At 52.2% G+C, this 25,390-nt stretch overlaps 1 protein-coding gene across 1 annotated transcript in view; it reads right to left on the bottom strand.

Moving 5' to 3' along the window:
• Positions 1–5,113: 5,113 nt before the first annotated feature.
• The window catches only part of DNAAF8 (dynein axonemal assembly factor 8), a gene marked incomplete at both ends in the record, with an annotated part of 86,355 nt that continues 66,078 nt past the window's right edge, over positions 5,114–25,390 (bottom strand). The window contains 7 exons of the mRNA XM_082292121.1: positions 5,114–5,191; positions 8,414–8,483; positions 12,698–12,783; positions 14,708–14,925; positions 16,917–17,037; positions 17,997–18,091; positions 21,475–21,670. Coding sequence (XP_082148247.1) covers positions 5,114–5,191; positions 8,414–8,483; positions 12,698–12,783; positions 14,708–14,925; positions 16,917–17,037; positions 17,997–18,091; positions 21,475–21,670 — 864 coding nt within the window. The remainder of the gene's footprint in view (positions 5,192–8,413; positions 8,484–12,697; positions 12,784–14,707; positions 14,926–16,916; positions 17,038–17,996; positions 18,092–21,474; positions 21,671–25,390) is intronic.

Below are 25,390 nucleotides of genomic sequence, written 5' to 3'. Positions count from 1 at the left end.
ACTGCCAAGGACCAATTAATCACCAGCTCCTGCTGTGACAGGCCTGGAGATGGTGCCCTGGGAAGAGGGAGATCAAGGATTGGAGAAAGGCCACTGCCTGCCCCATGAGACAGAACTGGGACTGGAGCCCAGGTCCTGATGCCAGCCCAGGAAGATGGTGAGGCACATACATCCCTGCCAGGGCCCAGCCACCAGCCCTGTCACATCGCAGGCATGGAATGAGAGTTGGGTTGGAAGGGACCTTAAAGGTCATCCAATTCCCCTGCCATGGGCAGGGACACCTTCCACTATCCCAGTCCAGCCTGGCCTTGGACACTGCCAGGGATCCAGGGGCAGCCACAGCTACTCTGGGCACCCTGTGCCAGGGCCTCACCACCCTCCCAGGGAACAATTCCTTCCCAATATCCCATCCAGCCCTGCTCTCTGGCAGAGGGAAGCCATTCCCTGTGTCCTGTCCCTCCATGCCTTGTCCCCAGTCCCTCTGCAGCTCTCCTGGAGCCCCTTTAGGCCCTGCAAGGGGCTCTGAGCTCTCCCTGGAGATCAGCAGTGGCTCTTGGCCAAGAGAGGTGCTTTTGGCTCTGTCAGCCAGAGCAAGGCAGATATCTGTGGGCATGGGAGGTGCATGGCACAGGATTATCGAGTTTGGTGAGTGTGGATGATCCAAGGACAGCTCCAGCAGGTCCATCCTCCCTCCTCCTCCTCCTGCTTCCTGAGCCAGCCGTGGGCCTCAGGAGATGAAACCCAAGTGCCCAGTTTCGAGTTTGCTGGGAGGGCAGCAGATCCTGTTGGCGGAGCAGTGCTGTTGGTCTGAGTGCTGACATGGACATTGCCAGGGCTCAGCAGGGCTCGTGTGCACAGGGCCAGAGCAGAAACTTTTGTGGGGTGGAAGAGTCAGTCTGGGCAGGCTGGAAGTGCTCAGCAGTTGATGTGTCTGCACTGGTGGCTGCAGAGGGTCTGCAGAGATGGCACCCAGCTCCCCCAGCAGCGACTGGGCACTGACCCTGGCTCAGAGCCACCCAGAGAAGGGCAAGGCAATGGCAATGAGCTGCTCCTCCTACAGCTCCCTGCCAGCTCAGCCCCTGCACCTGCCCTGCTCGGGCTGCTCAGGGGAGTGATACAGTCCCCTCAGATCACCTGTCGGGGTGTCAGTGTCCCACTGCTGCTGGGGACAGCCAGGCAGGAATCCCAGGCCTGGCTGGTGAATGGTTAAATCTGTCCCTGGCACAGAGGAGCTACAAAGCTGCAACATGAGTGAGAGTGAGGCACTGCCCGTGCCGCCATAGGGGAAAGCACCCGGCTCATCCCTGGGGACACCAGTCCTTCCTGAGAAGGAACAAAGGGCTCACCTGAGATCTCCCCAGGCGTGTGAATGAATACAATGTGCCCAGCCCAGGGGGCATGGGGAGCTGCTCTGCACCCCAACACTTGCCCCTAAAGGGAGCTGATCAGGCTGGGAAGATGGGATATCAGCACCAGGCACTGTGTTCCCAGTTCTGCCATGGCAGGGCCCTAAGGAGTTAACAGCAAATGCCACCTCCTGTATTTTATCTCTCCTCCATTGAGGCAGCTCTGACACTGGCAGCAGAACAATGCAAAATTCTGATTAGCTCTGGTTTTCCAGCAAGAGGGGAGGCACAAGAGGGTGGGGAATTAATACTATTCTGCATAATTTTTAATCTAAATTCCATTTCTTTTCTTTTCTTTCTCCAGGAAGCAAACAATCTAGGGGGTTTTGTACTCAATTTCTTGCTTTCATAATCTAAATGAATTGTTTGCAAGTAGGAGCCAGCTGCAAAGCTGGCAATCTCGGATCAAATCTGCCTTTCTCCTAGTTCTTTCAATCATTAATTTGCTCCTCAACTCTGATTAGCTAATCCTGGCTGCCTTGTGGCAGTTTCCAGGGAAAAACAGTGCGAGAGAGCTGCAGCTCCCATTGCCGGAGCCGGAGCTGACGGCCGGGTGACGGGATTGATTCCTGGTGGGTCGTGGTGCTTCTGGTTGTCACTTCTCCAGAGACAAGTGGGGTATTCTCTAGGAGAAGAGGCTGGCAGGGTTATTTCTGGAATGCTGGCATTTTGGAAATATCAGAGGATGATGCTTTCCCCTGCTCTGCGCAGGGTATGCGAGTTTGTTACGCTGAGATTAATTAGCTGGGCTTTAAAATAGGAACCCAAGGCACCGCAGCAGATCCTTGCTTGGAGATATCTGGGTGCTGCCCCATTTTTGGGATGTTGCTGCTGTGCCTGGGGGATGTGGCAGAGCAGCCACCTCCATTTCCTCGATGGGAAACTGAGGCACGGGGCTTTGCCTGCTGGTGGGTGGAAGCTCAGAGAGCTCAAGCCTCAGCAGGGATGTCTGGAAGGGGATGGGAAATGGGATGTGTTTTGTGCCAGGCCCTGATTGGTTACACTGTGAATTAATCTTTACTCAGAGAGTGCTGAGGCCCTGGCACAGGGTGCCCAGAGCACTGTGGCTGCCCCTGGATCCCTGGCAGTGTCCAAGGCCAGGTTGGATGGGGCTTGGAGCAGCCTGGGACAGTGGAAGGTGTCCCTGCCCATGGCAGGGGGTGGGATGGGCTTTAAGGTCCCTTCACACCCAAACCATTCATAACTCTCTGATTTTATGAATTAATTCTATGAATTAAGAGTCATGGGCTCAACTCCTGGGAGTGCTCCTGCCAAGCCCGGATGGGCTGGGGGTGTCCCACTGGGATGTCACCTCCCCAGGCTGACTGCTGGCACTCACCAGAGCATCCCCTCATGATGTCCAGCTCCCTGCGATCCCAACCCCATGGGTCTGAGGGCCCAGGTGAGAGGGACAGGGCTCTGTGACCCTTGTGTCACCAGGCTGGCCAGGTCAGGGCTGCTGCCGGCCCCGTGTGCCCCTTCCTGGCATGCAGCTCCACAGGGCTGGTCCCTCAGCTGCTGTCTTTATTCCATTCCTTTTCCAAATCAAATTCCCTGAGTGCTGGGGGTGGATCCTTTTAATTTTCATTTGTTTCAAAGCTGTACAGGGCTCACAAGCATGACAGAAATGTGCCTGGAGTGCAGGAAATGGCCTACTTAGCTGCAGGAGCAGAGCAGGCTCCTCTGGCACGCTGACTCCAAGGACCCCGTTCTCCCCAGGGACCAGGGCAGCTGCCTGCTTCCCTCTCCAGCTCCTTCCTCGAGATGTTTGGTCCTAGCACAAAGCCCAAAGGGCCCAGGCAGGCAGAACAGTGCCGGGGAGCAGAGGTTGGGAGAAACTTCCAAGGTTGGACAGGGCTTGGAGCAAGCTGGGATAGTGGAAGGTGTCTCACCCCACGGCAGGCTGTGGGACTGGATGACTTTCAAAGTTCCTTCCAACCCAAACCAGTCTGGGATTTCTGTGATTCTGACACTGCAAAGCTGTGTGAGGTCAGGACAGGCCACTGTCTGTGTGCCCCCTCACACCCAGCTGGCTGTGACAACCTCTTCTGGCTGCTCCACTGTAGTTTAGAGAAGGGCAAGGGCTTTGTTAGGACTGGTACCTGCTGAGGAAGCAGAGCTTGCAGGGCCAGACCTCCACAGCTTTGGGACTTACCGGGCACTTTCATCTCATCTGCAAAGGGACAGAACTCAGAGGTGTCACCTTCCCGCAGTTTGTGAGAGCTGGGAAGGCGGAGGGCTCATCCCAGGCTCTTCCAGAGGGAAAGGCTGTGCAAAGAAAGGGTTAATGTGCCCAGAGCACCCAGAGCTGGGCTGGCAGGGAGCTCTGCTCTCACCTCTGGGACACTCACAGGGACTGTTTCCTGCCAGGGCTGGAACTAGAAGCATGCACAGAATGACAGAATTTCCTGAGTGGGAAGGGACCCACAGGGATCAGAGTCCAGCCCCTGGCCCTGCACAGACACCCCAACAACCCCACCCTGGGCATCCCTGGCAGCGCTGTCCAAACACTCCTGGAGCTCTGGCAGCCTCGGGGCCGTGCCCATTCCCTGGGGAGCCTGGGCAGTGCCCAGCACCCTCTGGGGGAAGAACCTTTCCCTGCTCTCCAGCCTGACCCTGCCCTGGCCCAGCTCCAGCCGTTCCCTGGGTCCTGTCCCTGGCACAGGGAGCAGAGATCGGAGCTGCCCCTTGGGAGGAGCTGCAGCCCCCGCTGAGCTCTGCCCTCAGGCTCCTTCTCCAGCTGAACAATCCAAGCGCCCTCAGCTGCTCCTCAGACCCTTCCCCATGCCCATGTCCCTCCTTTGGACACTCTCCAACAGCTTCAGATCCTTCTGATATTGTGGCACCCACAACTGCCCCAGAGCTGAGGTGAGGCTGCACCAAAGCAGAGTCTACGTGTTTCCCTTAGCAGGGCAGGTAGGAACAGGAGGCTCCCTGGGCTGAGAAGAGCCTTTCCTAAAGGAAAAAGAACCCAGTGGGTCCCAGGAAGGCTAAGGACCTTTATATTAACACCAGCTTCCTTTCCTCAGGGCACCTGGAAAGGATCACAGGATCAGCAGCTGCTGAAGGAGGAGGAAGAGGAGGCAGGGCCGTGTGCCCATGGGAGGGGGCAGGATGTGGGCTGGCACAGTCCATAACAGGGCTGCTGGAGCAGAGGCAGGTGAACATTGAGCTGTCCAGCTTTTGATCTGATTGAACAGCTCGGCCTGGTGCACTGAACCCTCCAGGGATCCAGCTTTCCCTCGGACTATTTCCGTTTCATTTGCTGTGGGTTTGTCTTTGGTTCAAAGAACACAGGAGCAGCAGCAAGCGGAGTCTCTCCATGAAGTCTTTGAGGCCTGAGGGAGATGGAGTCCCCAGGCACCTGAGAGACACACAGCAGTGAACACCTGCCCCTGGATTTGCTTCCCGAGGTTTTCCCAGCCAGATGAATGCTCCAAGCTTTGCTCCATGAAGCAGATTTGTGCTCCACACAAGCAGATTGTCTCTAGATGAACTCCACTGGGAAGCACAGCCACAGTTCAGAGGGGTTTGTTTTGGGGTGCTGAGCCTTCCTCCACCACTCTCATTTCTCTGACCCATGCTAATGCCACGCTTCAGATTTTGTGTTTTAATTCCAAACAAACAGAGCTCTTAGAGCTGGCTGTGCCTGGGTGTCCATCTCCACAGTGACATCCAAGGCTGCCTGGGGGCCTTGCCCATCTCTGCTAGCAATCCTGGGATTCAATTCGGTGGATGCTCTCTGATGTCAGGGAGTCAAAAAGGCAGCAGAGGAGCTCCTGGGCCTGGGGAGAAAACAAGGAAAGGGTTGGGGGAGAGCTGTAAGTTCTGTGCATGGCAAAGAAACTTCTTTGCAGAGGCAGGTTTCTTGTGCAGAGGCTGTTTCCAGGCTGGATGAATCCCAGCACAGAGGCAGCTGTGAGTGTCCCACAGCAGGAAACCCCCTGCTCGTGGTGATGCTCAGGAGTTGTGTTTTCAAGGAACTGAAGAAAAGCAACACCATGCAAGGTGCTAAGGGGGAAATCTCCTCCCTCCCTGGCTGCTCTGCCCATCCCTCCCAAACCCAGCCCTGGAGCAGCCCTGGCCCGGCTGTTTCCGAGCTGGAGAGGCCAAAGTGTGCCAAGGGCTGCAGGCCCAGTCTGCAATCCTGGCTGTGCTAATGAGCACCACATCCCCAAAGCTCTGGAGGTGCTGCGCTGCCACCCACCCCACACAGCCCTCGGGCCCTCCTGCCAGCCCTGCCTCTCCTCACAGCTTTTTAGTCTCTTTTTTTGGGACTCCAGCCCTTCTGCCTGCTGCTGAGGGGCAGAGGATCATGCCAAGAGGGGCTGGGAGGTGTTTTCCCTGCATTTCTCTGCTCCAGCCCCAGGTTTCAGGTGTCTGCAGGCAGGGGGATGCAGCAGCAGCCGCTGTGGCTGCAGGCAGAGTGGAGGGATTAGTGCTGCCAGGGGAGGCTGGGCTGCTCCCCGTGGGCTCTCACTGAGGGACAGAGACTGGTGGCAGCTCAGTGATGTCACCGAGGGACAGCCACTTTGTCCTCACAGTCCCATCCCAGCCACAGTCACTGCTGCAGGCGAGGGGAAACGTCCAGCCCCAGGACACCCCAGTCCCAAAGCTGAGCACAGCACTCCCTGACCACTCTCTTATCCCTGCAGACATCCCACTTTGGGCATGGACCAGCTGCAGGGACATCTGGGCCAGCCCTGTGGAAGTTCACCAGCCCCTAATGGTGGCACCAACAAACCACGGCTGTCACTTCCAGAGGTGAGCTGTGCTGTGTGCCCTGCCATGGCACCTGCAGGTCACTGGGGAGAACAGGGAACTCCCAAAGCGTGGAAGTGTCTGCTCCTAAGGCAGGTGTTTCACCCAGGGCAGGTGAAGGTGCTCCAGGAATGCAGCAAAGCAGGCAGACAACCAGCCCAGGCAGAGACATCAGCACTGCAACAGGCCACATTTGGAAAGCTGATTTCTCATCCTATTGCCTAATCCCAAACCACACTGGGAGCGAGGATGATGTTCCATTTCACTTCCATGGCTCGACTCCACCAGGAAAGGCTGCAGCTCTGCTCAGACCATGAGGATTTGAAACCCATGTTCATTTAACCCTCCTGAACTTTGCCTGATATCGTGTTGTTGCTCATTAGCTTTGCCCTGCAAAGCCTGGCTGACATTTCATAAACTCATTAGCAAGAGATCAGAGGCTCGAACATCATTCCTGGGGCCATCCTTTGAGGAACAGATTCCCCGGTGTGTTTGCTCCTCAGATCTCACTCTGATTCCTGAACCTCCCCTGAACTTGGGAGAAAAAGGCCCACTGGAAACCAACAGCAGCTGCTGCTGTGCTGTCTGTGCCCCCAGCGGGACGTGCCGCTGTCCCAGGACTGCATCCCTGCTCCAAACTCCGAGCTCCTGCGAGCAGTCCCTGCTTCCAGAGGGATTAGATTGCGCATCCCAGGCTGCCAGAAGCAGGGAGAAGGGCTGAGCATATTTGCTTTTCCTCCTCTCTAGCACAAAAAGCCCTCTAAGCCTCTCCCTGATAGGCTCATTCCCCGGCGCCGGGAAGCAGAAGGGATTTTATGTCAGGCACAGAGATGTAATGTCCTTTCAAAAGCAAATCAGGAGACAGCCTGGACTTGCTGCCCTGTCACATTCCTTGGCAACAGCCTGGCACCCTGGCAGCAGGCAGCACTGGGCTGTGACAGCCCTGCAGCTCCGCAGAGCCGTGCAGGCAGCGCTGCCCAGGCACTGCAGCGCCGGGAATCCCACTGAGCCTTCGGAAAACGGCTGGAAACGGCAGCTGAACGGCTTTGGGGAAGTTGGGGTAGTTTTGTCTGTGCTAAAAGCAGGAACGCACACTTCAAAGAGGGCTCTCTTTTAAGGCTCAATCCTTAGAGCACTGGTGCTGAAGGCAGCAGCTCTGATGTGTTAGATGAGGTTACAAACGCATCTCGCTCTCCTGCTGGGCTTTTATTGGGAAGAAAAAGGGATCCAGAGGAGAGGTTTGTCCACTTGCTATCATTTCTCACTCTCCACAAGTCTTTTATCACAGAATCACAGACTGGTTTGTGCTGGAAGGGACCTTAAAGCTCCTGTCATCCCACCCCCGTGCCATGGGCAGGGACATCTCCACCAGGACTTCACATCTCCTGGTCCCAACTCCTCAGGCTCTGCCTCCTCCATCCAAACCTCTCATTTGTTCTGAACTAAACTTTGATGATTGCAGCCAGAATTTTGAATGTATTTATGCAGTTTATTCCCATTAGCTGCCCACATGTCTAGAGCTCAGTGTTTCCTTTCTTGGGATGAATTACTGAGAAAATATTCAGCTAGACCATCCCTGGAATGGCTAATGGCTTCACTTCTCCTCTTCACTTGGATTTGGGCTTCTGAAACACAACTTTCAGAACACAGGACGTGTGCCAGCTTGGCCATAGGGCTGAATGAACATTTCCTGTCACTATTTTTGACAAATATCACAGATACTTGAAATTGTTCCCTGGGAGGGTGGGCAGGCTCTGGCACAGGGTGCCCAGAGAAGCTGTGGCTGCCCCTGGATCCCTGGCAGTGTCCAAGGCCAGGTTGGGCAGGGCTTGGAGCAGCCTGGGACAGTGGAAGGTGTCCCTGCCCATGGCAGGGGGTGGAATGGGATGAGCTTTAAGGTCCCTCCCAACCCCAACCATTCCATGATTCTGTGATATTTTTCTCAGTGTTGATTTTTCACAAAGAGTAACTGAATTTCCATGGAAAATACAGAACCTTCGTCAATATCACCTAATGTTTTGATTCAAAACTGTGTCACCACTGTGATGTGGGAGACAGTTTGACAGAATTTTGGTCCCACCTTCCCCATGTTCTGGGCTCTCAGCCTAAGCCAAGGCTTGGGGCTGTCACCACCTCTGACTCATTAAAGTTATCATTTTCTTTGGAATTTCAACCAATATTAACAAGTTTCCTTCATCACAGGGGCACAAAGGACACATATCTGTATCATAAACTTCTCTACTTGCCTGATTCTCATTTTGGGGATACAGGAGATGCTCTGCAGTGTCCAGGACCGACTGGTTCTGCCAGCAGGCACTGGGGGCAAAGAGAAAGGGAAGCAGGGTTAGTTTGCCATGTCAGCTGTGAGCGAGGGAGATGACCCAGCTCTGGGGAGGGCTGAGCTCTGTGCCAGCAGCTCCAGCCACGGGCAGCTGTTACTGCTCCTCTTTACACAGCTAAATCCCGGGTTTTACAAAGCTTTGTGTAAATGGCTTTGCACTATTTAAATATAAACCTTCAAACAAACTGCCATGTCCAGTTGCATAATGGTGGCTCTGGGGCAGTGGGAAATGCACATAAATGCTCTGGGCAAGGGGTTTTTTTTCTCCATGAAGATAATGTGGGTGTTTTCCCCCAGTCCCAGGATTTACCGAACTGCCTAGAGCAGCAGGCACTGCCTCACCAGTCCTGGTTTTGCTCTGGCCCTCCTCAAGTCACACACGACCTGCCCACGAAATGTATTCCAGAGAAATCAAAAGGCAAGACACCAACTTCAGAAGCGCTTTTTAAACTGACTCCGTGCACACTCGGAGCCTCAGGCTTCAAAACTCTCCGGAGGCTTTGCAAACCACTCCCTGCTCCCTGCCCCCATATCCAGGTATTGTGCTTGGCAACAGTTTTCCCTCCACTGGTTTTCAACAGCTCCGAGATTTTACACCCCATGTGTTCTTTTTTTTCCTCTCTCTCTCTCTCTTTTTTTTTTTAATTTTTTTTTTTTTTTTTTTTTATTTCTACACCTCCTTCCCCTCCAAAGCTCCCCGGGATGAGCTTCCTATAGGGATAACATCGCTCCCTGCTAGGAGCAATTAACACTTGGTAAGAATGTTTCATCAGAGAGAAAAACATCCAGCTAAGTTCCTCAGCACTCGGCTTCTGCTCCGATTGCAGCGCCTCGTTTAAAGGCAGGAAGGCACAAAGCCTGGCCTAAACCCTGATTTTCTCCTGCTGCAGCTCGGTTTTGGGGGTGCTTTAGCCAAACCCTGCCTATTGAGCCGAGTTAACCAGGTGAGCTGCTAAGTCTGTGCACAACACAGCTCCTGACAATCTGAAAGTGCTTTTTAAAAGCTTAAACCATAGAGGAGTAATCACTGTGGAATCAGCATCACCTCTTAAGGCAGCTAAATCTGATTTGTCATGCATAAAAAGCAGAACATGCCTTCCTTCCAGGAGTTGCTTTGAATCTAGTGCTGTAAATTCTTGCCTCTGCCACCCTGCAGCCAGGAAATGTGGCTGTGAAAACAAGTTGTGACAGGGAAAATTCAGATGCTTTATCCCGAGCTATCGAGGCAGCCGGATGCTGACAGGACAAGAAGGGTAAGTCCCACCTCGTTTTCCCTCGTCTGTGGATAGGATGGTGTCACTTCCCTCTCTGCTCCCTCACCTCTTCCAAACACTTCCCTCTGCCCCATGAGCTCGCCCTGCCACGCTCCCAGACTCTCCCAGATCCCACTTTTGGCAGGCAACCAAACTCCCAGGCTGCTTTTGTGCCCACACCTGCATTGTTTGTGTCCCTTTTTCTGTGTTCAGTGGTTTTTGGTGCAGAAATAATACCCTGGATGTCCAGAGAGCAGCCAGAGTGGGCCCTGCTACTGAACAACCACCACAGCAAGGAGGGGCTGGGGCTGCCTCCAAATCCCCCAGGATCTGAACTGGTTCTCTCCGTGACAGAGCTGGTTTAGGAAAGCTTTAACACGCTCAGGACTAGCAGCAGTTACATTGGCAAAGCCCACATTGTTCCTCTCAACACCTGATTCCTCCTTATCCCAGCCCATCTCTGACATCACAGCCAGGCTTCCATACAGATGGGAACGTCCCTCCCCGTGGCACAGAGCCGGAGAAATGTAGCTCAGCTGTGACTCAAGTCCCAGGGCTGGAAAATAATGCCTTCCCCGCGGTGAGGCTTCAGCAGGGCAGCTGAAATCAGGGAACTGGGCAGGTACTGGAGTCCTGGCAGAGACAGGGAGATAAATATCCAGTGATTTATCCGGGACAGAAAGGGCTGATGGAGCTGTAGGAGTAATTAACCTCTGGTGCTATTTAAATTGAAGATGTCTTGGCATGAAGTGTCCTTGGGAGGCACCAGTGAAGTCAGGCTGATTTTTAACAGTTTCGACGGCCTGGGAGACAATCAGGCTGTGAGCTCCCGATCTCCCTGAGCATCAGAGCCCTCCCTCCTCCCACCCTCGGGCACTCCTTGCTGCCCCTCCCTTCCAAAGGCATTTTCCATCATCGAGGCAAAAACGGGGTCGTTTTTTGTAGATCTGGTTTGAAATGGGCTCTGTGATCGCTGGTTCTGGCTCTGGGGGGAGAGGCAGAGTGGATCCTGCGGTTTGGGGGTGGATCCTGCGGTTTGGGGGTAGATCCGTTTGTTTGGGGCTGGATGGTGCCCTTTGGAAGTGCCTCCTGACCCCCGTAAGCTATGCACGTGTATTTTGGAGTTCAGCACAGAAGTTTATCCTCTGCACAGAGCAGGATGAGGGCTGAAGGTGCAGAGATTGGCACCACTCCCTGCTCAGCCCCTCGGCTCTCTGAAAGCCAGGAGAAGGCACGGGAGGTGGCTCTGGAGGGGCTGCTTGGGACTGGCCACTGGAAACACATCGAGCCTAAAGGAGAGGAAGTGCTGGGCTGCGGCTCATCCTCTTAAGCAGCACCCACGACTGTGATGCTGGGGAAAATGAAGAGGTGGGGGGATCCTGAGTGACTCTCCCAGAGCTACCTCCAGCAGTGACCTCCAGAGTTCCCAAAACTCACTTTTTTTTCATTGTAAACCAGAGAAAAGAGTGGGAGATACCTCAGCACCAAGCTCTTGGGTGACTTGCTGGTTTTCTCCCCTTGCGGAGTGGAAGCTTTGGGATGTGGCTCCCAAGGGTGTGATTTGAAATGGATGGAAGCGAAGTCAAAATGCCGTCAGTGACATTTTTGAAAAGTTCCCAATGAAATCTCTTCCAACCATTCCTCCCAGGTGTGGCCCTGGGAGCATTTCTGCAAAGGATGAGAACGCTGAGGTGCAGCAAGGTGGATGTTCAGCTTTGATCCCCCGGTGCCTGCAAACTCCAGCATTCCTGCCCCACTGACAGCACTTGCTCCAGAGGGTACAGCCAAAGCCAGGATGGTGTTTTTGGTGTGGCTGCTGGGCTGCTCCACATGGAATGTGGCACAAAAGCGACTCTGGTTCCTGTGCCAGAGGAGCCATGTGTGAGATCTGCACATGCCAGTGCCAAATACCAGCCCCGTGCAGGGAACCCTTCCCTCTGGGGAACACAGGGTTAATTGCCCTGCTAATCACTCCGTTTCACTAATCAGTCCCTGCAGAGGGGTTCTGTTTGTTTTTCCAGGCTTATACATCCTCTACCCAGCGTTTCTGGTGATTTATTTAAGAGGCTTATTTTTGATTTTGCTCTCTGGTGTTTATTTTAAGGTTTGATTTTTTTGTTGTTTTTTTTTTTTCCCCCAGCAAACATAAAATCTGCTAAGATATTTCTCCTAGGAATTTTATTGATTCAGCAGGTCTATTCCCAAAGTGAGTCCTTATTTCAGAGAATTCCCTGTATTCACGGAACCGTGCTGCTGAGCCTTATGGACACTGCAGGTCCTTCACAAAGAACACAACTCGGGTTTTAAAGGTCCTGAGTAGAGGACACATGACTTGGAAAGTGGGGGAAACTCTCAGATATTGGGCCCCTCATGACAAGAGACACTGAGAGGCTGGAGTGTGTCCAGAGAAGGGAACAGAGCTGGGAAGGGGCTGGAGCCCCAGGAGCGGCTGAGGGAACTGGGAAAGGGGCTCAGCCTGGAGCAAAGGAGGCTCAGGGGGGACCTTGTGGCTCTGCACAAGTCCCTGACAGGAGGGGGCAGCCAGGGGGGGGGTCAGGCTCTGCTGCCAGGGAACAGGGACAGGAGGAGAGGGAACGGCCTCAGGCTGGGCCAGGGGAGGTTTAGGTTGGATATTGAGAAAATTCCTTCATGGGAAGGGTGGTCAGGCACTGGCACAGCTGCCCAGGGTACTGGTGGAGTCTCCACCCCTGGAAGTGTTAAAAAAATGTGTGGATGTGGCACTTGAGGGCCTGGTTTAATGGTGACTGTGCTGGTGGCTGGACTGGATCTTTCCCAGCCTGAACAATTCCGTGACCCAGTGACTGACCCATGAGCAAGGTAAGTGTGCAGAACAGGCTGCCTTGGAGTGGCAGCTGCCTTTATCAGAGCTACAGAAAAGGAAGGTGCCCTCCCTCAGGGCAGGAGCTCCTCCTTACCTGTCCAGCAGGGAGCCCAGGGAGGTGACAGCGCTGTCCCACTGTGCTGCCAGCACCAGGCACAACCCATCCTTCAGCAGGGAACACTGCAAGAGAGGGAGGAAGAGAGCTTTGGTGCTGCTCTGCACTTGAACAAGTCTCTTAAGTCTGTCTGATGGGTGAGGAACAGGAGCCACAGAGCAGCAGATCCTTCCAGACAGAGCCAGTGCCATGTCTGAGCTATTTGTGATCCCTATAGCCCACCAGTATTCCTGCTGCCCTCTCTGAGTGAAAACCAGCAGATTATCTGGGTGTGTTATTCAGTCCCAGCCTCTGCTGGAAGCAGGAACACCAAGACAGGTAAATATTGAGATATTGTAGCAGAATTACTCATTACTTGCAGCAGCCCATCTCCCTTCCAGTGAGAGAAAGCAAAGGCTGTAACATTCACCTCTGGCTCAGCAGTGCCAGATCCTTCTGGAAACATGCCAGCTCTGCCCAGGGCCATTTATCTCTGACAGGAGGAAGGAGAGATGGCTCTGCTCCCCCAATGCTGATTTGTCCTTCCTAGAGAGTTGTGCACCTTCCATGTGCAGAGGGATGGATCCTCGGGGGACTCCAGGGGCAGGCAAGCAGTGCTTACACTAATTGGCTGCTTGATGTAATTGCTGTTCCATACAGATGTACTTCAAAGGGACGCTGTCAGTTTTAAAAAGCCCAACCTGAAAAGATCTTACCTGCTCCTATTACAGATAACACCCAAGACTTAGAACTGAGAGCTGGAAGCCCAAATGTTTGTGTTTTGTGAAGGGCCTGCTGTGGTCTGACAGCCCTCGGGTGATTGTTGGTTTGCTACTGCCACTGTAATTACTTTCCCCCCTTGTTTACTCTCTGCTGCTGACAGCACTTTCCTCCACATTCCACCTTCCAGCTTTGTCCAGGCAAGGTTCCTGACTGGCTGGGCTTCTCCTACACCAAGAGGAAAACAGTCTGGGCCTGGTATTCTGTTGCTGTGGAGCAATGTCAGCTCAGGCCAGCAGCACATCCTCTGCCCAAACCCCAGGCTGGGCTGCACCCACTGAGAGCCACAGAATGGCCTGGGTTGGAAGGGACCTCAAAGCCCATCTTGTCCCACCCCCTGCCATGGGCAGGCACACCTTCCACTGTCCCAGGCTGCTCCAAGCCCTGTCCAACCTGGCCTTGGGCACTTCCAGGGATCCAGGGGCAGCCACAGCTGCTCTGGGCACCCTGTGCCAGGGCCTGCCCACCCTCCCAGGGAACAGTTCCTTCCCAATATCCCATCTATCCCTGCCCTCTGGCAGTGGGAAGCCATTCCCCTTGTGCTGTCATTCCAGGCCCTTGTAAATCATCTCTCTCCATCATTCTTGTAGCTCCTCAGACTGGAAGGCCACAATGAGGTCACCCCAAAGCCTTTTCTCCTCCAGGTGAACAATCCCAATTCTCCCAGCCTTTCCTCACAGCAGAGCTGCTCCATCCCTCTGCTCATCCTGGTGCCTCCTCTGGACTCGCTCCAGCAGCTCCAGGTCCTTCCTGTGCTGGGAACCCCAGAGTTGGAGGCAATGCTCCAGGTGGGAAATCTCTGGCTCAGGCTGCAGGGCACAGCCCAAGAAGTGAAAGGGCTGTTTAGCATTGTAGAGGAGGATTAATGGGGTGTGATTACAGACAGGGAAATAGAAACTATTTATATGGAGAAACGAGACAGGAGACAGCAGCAGAACACCACAGAACTGATGGCTGACTGGAATGAAACATTCAATAAATGAAGGATGGATGGGCCATTCCCATGAGGGTTATGTTCACACAGGATGGTGTCGAGGGCTCCTAGAGATGCAGGAACACCAGGAAGTGTCCCCAGTGCCCACATTACTCACCAGAGGTGCCAGGGCTCAGAGGCAGCGTTGCAATGGTGCCACCAAAGCACATTTGCTCGGGGCAGCACATCAGAGCAAGGCCTCAAAAGACTCTTCTTTTGTGCCAAGGAAGCAAAGCCCAGCTCCAGCTGTTCCATACCTTTGCTGCAACACTGCCCTTGGCCCTGCTGAGCATCTGGGAGATGCAGAGAGCCTGAGGGGAGTCCAGCACGGCCAGACGAGCTCCGGTCACCACAAAGCCGCTGCCCACGAGCTCCTCCAGCAGCTCCACGTACGGGGGGGGCTCCGAACCCCGCAGGATTATCCCGGGCAACACCAGGCAAGTGCTTTGGCAGAGGTTCTCCAGCAATGGCTGACCTGATGGGAAAAGAGCAAAACACTTATTTGGTCTCTGCCCCCAGCGACTCTGAGCCCTCTCAGTGCCTCTGCCCTGGCACAGACGTGCCCGTGGAGTCGGGGGCACCGCGGTGTTGGGATGTGCTCTGGGATGTGCTCTGGGATGCTCATCCCGAGCTGCTGCACGCCTTTGTGTCCCTGTCTGGAGATCACAAGACAGCAGGAGTGACCCCATTTCAGGAGTCAGACAAGGACAACTGCTGGTTTGCTACAGGAGATACTATTCCATTTTCGTTTTTCCCAAGCAGAGAAAGCTGCTAATCCAGCTGCTTTTATAATCCCAAATGTAATTCTGCTCAGCATACGTGAGGCTTAATGTATTTCATATTTTCCTCATGATAAATCTCTCTGTCCATTAAGCAGCAGCTTTGTGATAATTATTTGCTGGAAGGAGGTTTCCTTGTGTGCAAGAGCTTCCTCTAGTGTCCAAGATGAGCCCAGAACGTGAGTGATGTGTCTGCTTTGCTGGAGGCACTTACGAGATCGTGCCTGACAGTTCAGAGATCACGTGGACTTGCTTTTCCAGGGCAGTAACTCTTTGAAATACATTTTCTGAGACACAAACACATCAGGGCTGTACACTGCTTTCCTTTTTACTCTGCTTAGGCATCTTCAAAGCTAAGATATCCTCGTGCAGCAGGAAATTAGGGGCGTGTATTTTGAGATTGGCTCCCGACACTGAGCTGTGCAAAGCCTGCAGAGTACCTGTGCCCTCGCCACAACAAGTTGTTTTATTATTTTATTTTATGCAATCTCTTCTACAAATCAAGTGATTCAGTCACAGCAAACCTGTGCTACAGGCCTGGTGCTTTCCCATTGTGCACTAAAATGATGGGGGAGAACACCCTTCCCAAATACCTTGGGACAAATACCCCTTGCACAAAAGTGACTTGGTGTTCACCCCAAGGGCAGAGGACTTGATTTACCACCCACTCCTTGCACTGCTGCACCTGCAGGGATGTGACCACTGTCCCCCCCAAGTCCTGTGTCAGGCAGGGCTGGGCTGTGATTCTGTCACATTTTTATCATGCTCCTCTCCCATGCACAACAATCCTGTGGTTCCCCTGCTGGAATTAATGACTGCAGTGATCAGGGGTAGCACAGGAACATTTCTGAGCTGCCCTCATCAGTCACATCACAACTGAAGCTACAGGAGTGAGAATAGCCTGGTTCTAAACAAGGCTGCTCCTCAGGGAACACCACAGGGATGCTTCACCTGGTCCCTGTGTGTTTATAAAGGCGTGGGATCAATCCACAACATCCCACAGTGGGAGCATCCCCCTGTGTCAGTGCCATCCCCTGCCCCTGCACCACAGCTGTGTTTACACATCCATCGAGTCAAATCAGCAGGAAAGGCCCTGAGAAGCTGCTGCATCCCAGGAAGTGTCCGCCTGGCTGAGACCTCAGCTCCCAATCAAAGTCAGCCTGGCAATAGCTGGGAGTCATTTGGAGCTGGCAGCTGCTCAGCAGCAGTGGGAGCTGAATGAGCTCTCAGCCCAGCTCAGGAGAGGTCTCTGGCCACGCTGCCAGCAGCACTCCCTGCACCAGTTGATATTTTTCTACTCCCAGCACAGAACGACTCAGCACTGCCCAGCCCTGCCTCTCCAGGGGAGGCTCTGAATGGACACGAACCACCAAGGTTGTGCTGAGACACCTGGGAAGGGTTCAGGGAGGAACATGTGCTGGTCTCACACCAGCTGTGTTGTCAGTGCTTGTTCTGCTGCTGCTGTTAAGGTCAGCCCTTGTGGACAGCTCTGTCTTTAAAGCCCTGAAGCTCTGGCAGGTGAACAGTTAAAGGCCGGACTCCCCTGGAGCTGTTCTCTGCAGCTCAGAGCTGTCTCTCCCTTCTGAAAGGACATCAATACCCAATCTTGCTGCCACCAGATGGTTTGTCTTGCTGTCCAGTTAATCAATAGCAGTCCCAGTCTCTAACAGGAGTTACGTTTCCTTACCAGGACTGCCTGGCTGCTCAGAGCCCAGGACACTGGGATGCCTGCCCGGGTCACGGATTAGGATCTTGCGCTGCTTCCTGATCCCCAGGCTGAGGATGGGGTCATGTTTCAGGTTATAGATCTGCAGGAGGGAAGGCAGGGAGGGAGGGAGAAGCAAGTCATGTGAGCACATTACCTAATGAGAAGGGATAACACTCCCCAAGTACTGATTCAGGCAAGCTGTGAAGCTTTTGTTGCTGTCCTGTACTTCTGTAATTGCCAGCCTAGAAAACACCTGCTTGTCTGGAGATACAAGAACATTTTGCATGCATTCTTCTTTTTGACTGAGGCTTAATCAGTGCAGCATCTAGTCATCCTTTTCAAGGTCCCATATCCAGACATCATTCTAAGGTCTCTACTCCCAGCTTTTCAAGGCCAGGAGCTCAAGTAAATCCCGTGAGGGTCTGACAGCTTTCCCCAGTGCCACACTGGGGTGTAGCAGCTCCCTTCTGTCCCTGAATGAACTGGCACAGTCACGATGCCCTGCACTGAGCTGCACATCCACTTTAGTGAAGCCCATCACAGATGTGGCCATTCCCAGAGCTAATCTCCTGAGACCATCTCAGCTGGATCACCTCTGGGCCACAGCAGAGCTCAAGCATTTTCATCCCTTGGTTGAGCACATCCCAATCATTTTCACATCATCAGCCATCCCACCTCATCTCCATCCCTGAATGATGCAAAACTGGTAAAAAAACAGCTCCTGGGTCAAGTGGGCCTCATCAATCAGGGTGAGGCTGCTTTCCCTGTTCCAAAGCAATGTTGATCATTTGAGCACAAGCCCTGAGCCCTCCCAAATTTACAGCAGAGGCTGCTGAACAAACAGATCTGCAGCAGCTCCTCCCCAGCGAGGCCGCCTGGGTCATACAGAGGGAGCAGAGTGTGGGAGGAACAGCCCCAGCACAAGGAAAACTCGGCAGCTGGGGAAACACATCCAGCAGCATTATCTAAAGCATAACAGCAGAGAAGTCATGGGATAGCAGGGCCAGAGGCACTGCTCTGGCACAGCAGGATAAAGCTCAGGAAAGGGCAGATTCCTACCTCTTCCTCCTGCCCTGTCTGACACTGGGCACAGCACAGCCCTTCTGGGAAAAACAGCTTCACATCCCGGACAGCCACTGGGTAGGATTTGGAGCCTGAGAGAGAAATACAATGAGAAGATTTTCTCAGGCCATGAATTAAACATTCTCTAGACTCACACTCATCTTTTGAAGAGATTGATGATGTGCAACTCACTGCAGTAATTGCTTTAAAGGCCAGCTGTTCTGTACAGTACTAGCAAACATTTTAAACCATTATATTTAGAATAGTTCCACTGCCTCCTTGGTATTTTGATTCTGTCCTACTATCACTCAGCAGCTTCTTCATGTAAACAAGACTCCTTCTATTTCCTAACAGTGGAGCTGAGGGAATCATGTTAAGGAGACTGTGAAACCTTTCAATTCCAGCTCTAAATCCTGTTGTTGCCTTGCTTCTGGATCACACCAAGCTGCTCTTACTGAAGGGAAAGAGCCACTGGTTAGTAAAATAGATGTGCTTAGTAAAATAATGCAGGTCCCAAACACACTGAGAACTCTGACTGACCATGGAAATCAGAATTAGCATGAGGCATTGCTGATGGAAGTACATTTTTCTGTTCACCTCTGGTCAGGAAAGGTAAATTGAGACTGGAACAGTCAGAGAAATGACATGAGGATGACTGGAGGAATGGAAAATCATCTGAAAAGTTAAACCAGACCTTGGCTTGTTTGACCCAACACGACCCAAAGCTGAGAAACAAATCTGATTTCTGATAAACACTCCAGGGTAGAAAAGGTCAGAGGTGTAAAAAGAGCTACTTAAAATAAAGATAAATGGCACAGGAACAAATGGGCACAAACTGTATGGAGCTGTATTTAAGTCTGAAAATGTAAGATTTTTAGCTCTCAAAGCTCTGCGACATCCGTCCAGTTGGGGTGGGTGCTCATGGAAGGGAAAACATGAAGGGGTTGTCTGTGAGGGAATTAACTGAACTCAGTGACTCGAGAGGTCCCTCCAGGCTTAGCAGCTGAGTATTTCCCTATAAAGCAACAGTGCTAGAAAGCATTACTCAGAATGTTTGGAGATTTGTGGATGGAAAACATTAGAGAGGGAAAAGCTCTTTCTATTGGAGCTTAGATAGATTGTCGATGTGCTGGCACAGATCCATGCTCCTGGGATCCAAATATCCTCTGAAATATTACCACCTTGGAGGCTGCCCATTCAAAGGATCCCACCTGAGAGCACTCAGCCCTGTTTGAGCTCCATAATTCCAGGTATTGTATAGCCAGAGCCCTTAAGGCAGCAGTTTACAATCCTGAGGTTGTGTAAGTCACCAGTGTAGGAGCTGGGCTGGATCCTTTCCACACCTCCACACCAAACCCTCTGTGCTTCCATCATTTGTGGCATTACAGAGAACACAAATGCTCCCAAAATGAGTGTTCTACTCTCACTTTGCTCAGGGTACAAGGCAGTGTAGGGTGCATATGTCAGAGCTCTTTGGATGGAAGAAGAAGCACAGTACAGTGACTTCCCAAGTCCCAGAAGAGATGGGAGGGTGCAGGTTTGCCTCTGCAGCTGAGCCCCAGAGCTTTAAAGCTGCATTTCTTGGTTCACCAGTGTCCCTGGAACCCCATCTTCATCTAAATTGCATTTCCCCTGTCACTTAGGGAGGAAAAGTGAGAGTTTGCTCTGCTTCAGGCATTAACTGAAGTTCTTCCTCAGCTGGAACAAAACTAGGAATGCTTAGAATTCCCTCCTAGGAAAGGAAGATGGTCTTGGACAGCCCCCCACTTACTCATTGAAGGTTCTTCCAGCTTAACTTGTAGGTAAATGTTTCACCTGTGCTGGAGGACAAGCTCTGGGAGGTGCAGGGGGTTAGGAACAGTCTTTTCCTTATGGACAGACAGCTCCAGGGCAGAGCAACTGCATCAGATCCATCAGAGTTAGCTACAGCTGCATCCCTTTTCCTGGGACGTGTGCAGGGAGGGCTTTGTGGGCCAGCCCTACAGCTGGGCCCTACACAGAGCACAGGGGCTGGGCTCAGAGGGCAGGGCCAGCTCTGGGCTCAGCCCAGATCTCAAGAGCAACTTCAGATCCCAGCCCAGGGGTCTGAAAGGAGTCAGAACATCCAAGCATCTCTCTGACACAGTGAGCTCCCTGTAACTCCCAACAAAACAGGATGAGACTCAGCTTCCCTTGCTCATTTTCACTGAGTTAGGCTGGGGATGCTCCAACTGTAGCAAACACCTGAAATCTGGGGTATCTATTAACCCATTCTTAGCCATGACTGAGGAGCTTCAGAGCAATCTGGATACACAATCCACTCATCTCCAGAGCAAGAGGAGCAGAGGCTGAGAGTGGAAAAGGATTGGCTGAAGAGCCCTGACCACTTTTTTTTTGTGTAGGTAGATCCTGCTCTTCAGTCACTCCCAGAAATCCTGTGGGATCATGGTGAGAGGTCTCTCCTGGCTGAATCCTAGTCCTCAGGGTTAAAGAAGGTTCTGTAGTGAGGGGTTGGTTGTCTTTCCAAAGCTGTGGCTCCTTCATTCCCTGCCAGTTCTCAGCAGCCCACTGGACGTGGATGAAAAGAGGGAGTGATCTCACAGCCCAGGATATGATAGGAAGAGCCAAATCATCCAATGGATCTTGTCAGGAAAGTTCTTGTGGGACTTGAGGGCACACAGTGCCTGCCAGCCAGTTCACCTGAGTTTATAGAAATTATTGCTTCATTATTTTTACATTCCTTTAACTATTAGAGCAAAATCCGTGCAACACTGAGGAGAGGCACAGGCAGGGAGCTGACCATGCTTAATTCCATGGGAATTTTGGAATGACATCCTTCTCTCCATGCTGGGCTCTCCACAGGCTGCTCCCCATTTTCCCATCCTTCACCCCCTCCCACACACTGCAACATCCCAGTGCCTCCCTACTGGCAGAGGAGCTGGGATGGTTCAGCATTCCAAGGATGCTGACTTGCCCTGTGCCTCTGTCCATGTGCCAGCTGGAAAGAGCCTTTCCAGGTGGGAAACAGCTGAGTCTCCCTGCTTGCCTCAGGCAGGTCTGGATCACCTCTCTCCAGCCAGCCCATCAGCACTTTGGGATGTTACAGGAACTCGGAGTCTTTTTGAAATCTTGGAGCTGCCCCATGGGTAATGGAGACATCAGGAAGGGACACACAAGCAGGGAAGACAGATGGGTTCTTGGGGATAATAATGAAATAACCAAGCAGGGAAGAGATCAAAGGAAATCTGTTCTGATAAAGACAGATCTAGGGCTGCTCTGGGAAGAACCCTTTTGGAATATATCTTCTGGGAGAGTATTTCATTGCTTGAGACACACTCAGCTCAGCCACCAAGAACACAGGGAAAGCTTTCTAGGGAATAATGGCCTCCACTGTTCCAAGGCTGGACGTGTAGTGACAATGCAGGAGGGAACAATACATAACATAGTGTCCATTTGTATATCTGAGCCTTTGGACTTTTCTTTTACAAAAACCTACCATAAAATCCATTCTGGACTGTGCTGGTGCCATACTGAGCCCTCCAGAGGCATGGATCCAGTGCTTGGGCCAGCTGAGGATCCTCTGGCCCCAGGAGATCCATCAGCTTCTTCACCGCGTTGGGCCTCTGCAGGCACAGCACGAGGGCAGTGCCCGAGGTAAGGTAGGTACAGTGAGCTTCTACAGCAGCTGGATCCTGAGAAGAAACCAGAGATGGAACAGGTTATAAGGAACTGGTGAGCACTGGGAACATCCCAGCTTTCCTTTGGCTGGGAAGGAAAGCTGTGAGTAAGCAAATCTGCTGTTGCTCCTTGTTTTCTCTCCTCTTTAATAGACTGCTAGTGTACTAAAGATTCCAAAATACAGAGCTCAGACACTAAGCAGTTCCTGTGACATCCAGCAGGTCACAGGAAGGCTGCTTCTTCAGGGGGACATCCAGATCAGCAGGAAGCACAAGCAAGAACACCAGGGTCACAAATACTCTGGGATGAGGAGCCACGTTTAATTCTTCAGCTGATATAAAATGATGGACCACAAATACCAGAGCTTTGCTTTTTGAATTCACAAAAGGCAGGACCACCCCCACACACACACCCTGCTTCTCCTGAAGAGTGAATTCCAGACACTAGTTAGGATCAGGACTACAGAACTTAAAAGTAGGAGGGTCAGAACAGGGGCTGCAAGAAATTGGTTTGTCCTCCTGGCCTTGTCTGATGCCCTTTGCTCCATAGCAATTTTCTCCACCTTTGCTTCTTTTCCAAGCGTGGTCAGTTCAGCCCGTGCCCCCTCCTGAGCAGAGCTGTGGAGGTCACAACACCCTGGGATCTTACACTGAGGAAGGATGAGAGGAAATGACAAACAGCAACCACTGCATTGGTGAGGAGAGGCTGCTCTGAGGGCTGGGGACAGACAGAGCAACAGGGACCCTGGGGAAAGGCAGCAGTGCCAGGGGCAGCTGGGTGGCAGAGCCCTCCTGGCCTTGCTGACTGCGTGAATGAAGGAAAACCTCGGGAAGCCAGGCTTGCTGCAGATGTCTGGGCTGAGCACAAGGTCAGGGTGCCCACAGCAGCTGCAGCCCTGCCTCCTCCTGCTTCTCCATCTGAATAACATGGCAGGAGCATCCAGTTCTGCCTCTTCCTGCCCTTCCAGCTGAATAACGTGGCAGGAACATCCTGTTCTGCCTCCTCCTGCCCCTCCGTCTGAACAAGGTGTCAGGAACATCCAGCTGTGCCTCCCTGCACCCCACAGTGCAGCAGCCAGGGCTGGATGTTCTCTCCAGCATAGAAAACAAGGGCATTTCCAGCTCCCTGCCAGAATCAACCCATGGCTATTTACTTTTTTTCCCAATTTCTGAGGAAATAAAAACAAGAGGGGAAAAACCACCATTTGATTCAGCTGAATCACGTCATTCACAGAGGTTTTAATTCCTCTGTTTTTTAATCTTCTAAAAGCAGCAGAGGATAGCAATTCTCTAGATAAAACATTTCCAAAAGCAAATCCTATCATTTCATTTAGAAATATGGAGATAAAACACTTCAAGGCCTCTCTGCTTTTCTAGCCCGTGAAACCATTCACTGCCTTTGACCCAAATCTCGTCGCACTCGCCTGCCTCCTAAATTGCATCTCTAAGAAGTAGGTTATGAATTGACAACCACGGGCTCAAGCCTGATATTCCCCCCTCTATTTGCAAAGGCAGAATATTCCATGAGAAAGCCCCTCTGTGCTTAAATTGGTGAGGTATTTAAGGGCTTGGATGTGGTGCTTGTCAGTCCTCCTGCCCAGTGGGCACAGGGTCACAGTGTGTGGCTCAGGGGCTCTCTGGTGACAAGAGTTCTGCTTGGATGAGGATGAAGAATTTCAGCTTGTCACAGTGTACTGAGAAATTGTGACATTCATTCAGTTCTGTATAATACAAAATAATCCCTTCCTGCTGGAAAATTTTTGTTAGTTAAAAAAATGGATTTAATCCATTTTTCTATGGGTTTTCTCTTTGGGCAATGAAAAACCAGTGATGTTTTCAATGAAAACTTTCAAAAGGACTGATAAAACATATCAATATTCATCCAGGTTGGAAACAGCTGCAAGGAAAACATGCAGTTTCTGTTAAACAGACCAGAATAAATGGCATTATTTTGTTCCAGAGCATCTAACCAGTGATTTTAGATCTAAATAACAAAACTCTTCCATCTTGCAGTTGCTCCCCAGCAAATCCATGGATTTGGTGTTGAAGAAGATGCTGTTCCTAATCGCTGCTGATGGTGTCAGGGTGTCAAGGTAACTCTTTCCTTCTGGCAGCTCCTCACACTCCTCACAGCCACTCCAGCCCAGCGCTGCCTTCATTCCCTCCACTCCCATCCCGCCTCCGTGTCCTTGCAGATCCCGAGCAGCTGTGCTGGGGCTGCCCCTGTGCAGCTGCCTGGAATTCAGGAAGCAATTTCGTTGAGAGGAAGTTCCAGCTGTGCACTGGCTCGGGAGGGCTAACGGGATGAAAGAGCAGGGAATGATCCGGCTGCCTTTACCGCTGGAATCACAAGATGGGGCTGGAGGGAATCGTGGAGTTATTGAGCCCAGTGACCTGCTACTGCAGGCAATCACATCAGGTAATCCCCCACAGCAAGATCAGCCCCCACTGTAAAAATAAAGCCAAAACTGCTAATCTGCACAGGGCTGGATCTGCTGGATAAGCACTGAAAGGAGATCCAGCCCTCCTAGGCAGGATCCCCCTGGGAACAGGGGCTCCTCACTGGCTGAGCACCGCCAGGTCATGCTGAAAGCTGGGGAGACAATGTCAGCTCTGTTTACATGACCTTTATTTTTGATAATCGTCATTAAATTGCAGATAAAACATCTTGTTGTGGCTCCTGTGATTCGATAACCTCGGCAAAGAGCAGAGCAGTCGTTTTGTCTCGTGGTCCAAAGGCCACGCGCCGCTCCGAGCTCGGGGGGACTACTTCAGTTGGAAAAGCAATCACGGAGCTGAGCTCATGCTGCCAAGGATGTTTGTCAAGTGCATGTAAATAATACATTAGAAAGGAAAAGGAGATGTGAGGTTGTCTTGCTTGCAGTGAATAAACCCAGATTTGCTCTCCGGTGCTATGTACACACAACAAACCAGCACATCCCAGTGCTTGGGAGTTCTGTAGAGATGGATTTTGGAGCATGCTCCAGGTAAAGTGAGAAAAAGCCCTGGACAGAACTTCTAGAAGGGACAGACACACTGGCTCCATCTTCTTCAACAGGACATTCCATCACGGATCTCATCAATCCATATAAATATTCCAAGGGTGTCAGAGGATGGTGCAGGGCTCTTTCCAGCAACAGGATGAGGAGCAATGGTCAGGAACTAAACCACAAGAAATTCCACCTCCACATGAGGAAGAAATTCCTTCCATGGAGGGTGGCAGAGCCATGGAACAGCTGCCCAGGGAGGGCTTGGACTCTCCATCTCTGGAGATATCCCAAACCCACCTGGATATATCCCTGTGTCACTTGCTCCAGGTGACCCTGCCCTGGCAGGGGGTTGGGACTGGATGATCTCCAGAGGTCACTTCCAAACCCAACTGGGACCACCCCAGATGGGATTCTGTGATGTATTAAATCCCAGCAATTTGCCCCCATATTGGGAGCCACATTTTAAGGCCACCACTGCATCCCATTGTGCCTTAAGCCAAGGAGCAGATCCATCATGAATATTCCTCCCATCCAAAAGCTGTACATGGAATTTAGCTGGGAAAAACAGCCCTGCCCCCACGGCTGCCATTGAGTCACTTACCCACTGGATTTTCCAAATAACCCAGTCCCTGGAGCTTGCTGAGGCTTTTCCAAAATCTCCCTACTTATCTTGGGAACTCAGCCTTTCCCAGCCCTCCCCAGTGAGAGCCATTCCTGCTGTTCTAAAAGGGAGCAGGAGCTCCTG

This window comes from Coloeus monedula (genome assembly GCF_965178545.1).
Source record: "Coloeus monedula genome assembly, chromosome: 16".
In the NCBI taxonomy this organism is placed as follows: Eukaryota; Metazoa; Chordata; class Aves; order Passeriformes; family Corvidae; genus Coloeus; species Coloeus monedula.
The sequence above is the reverse complement of the archived record's forward strand: the minus strand, read 5'-3'. Positions and strand labels throughout refer to the sequence as shown.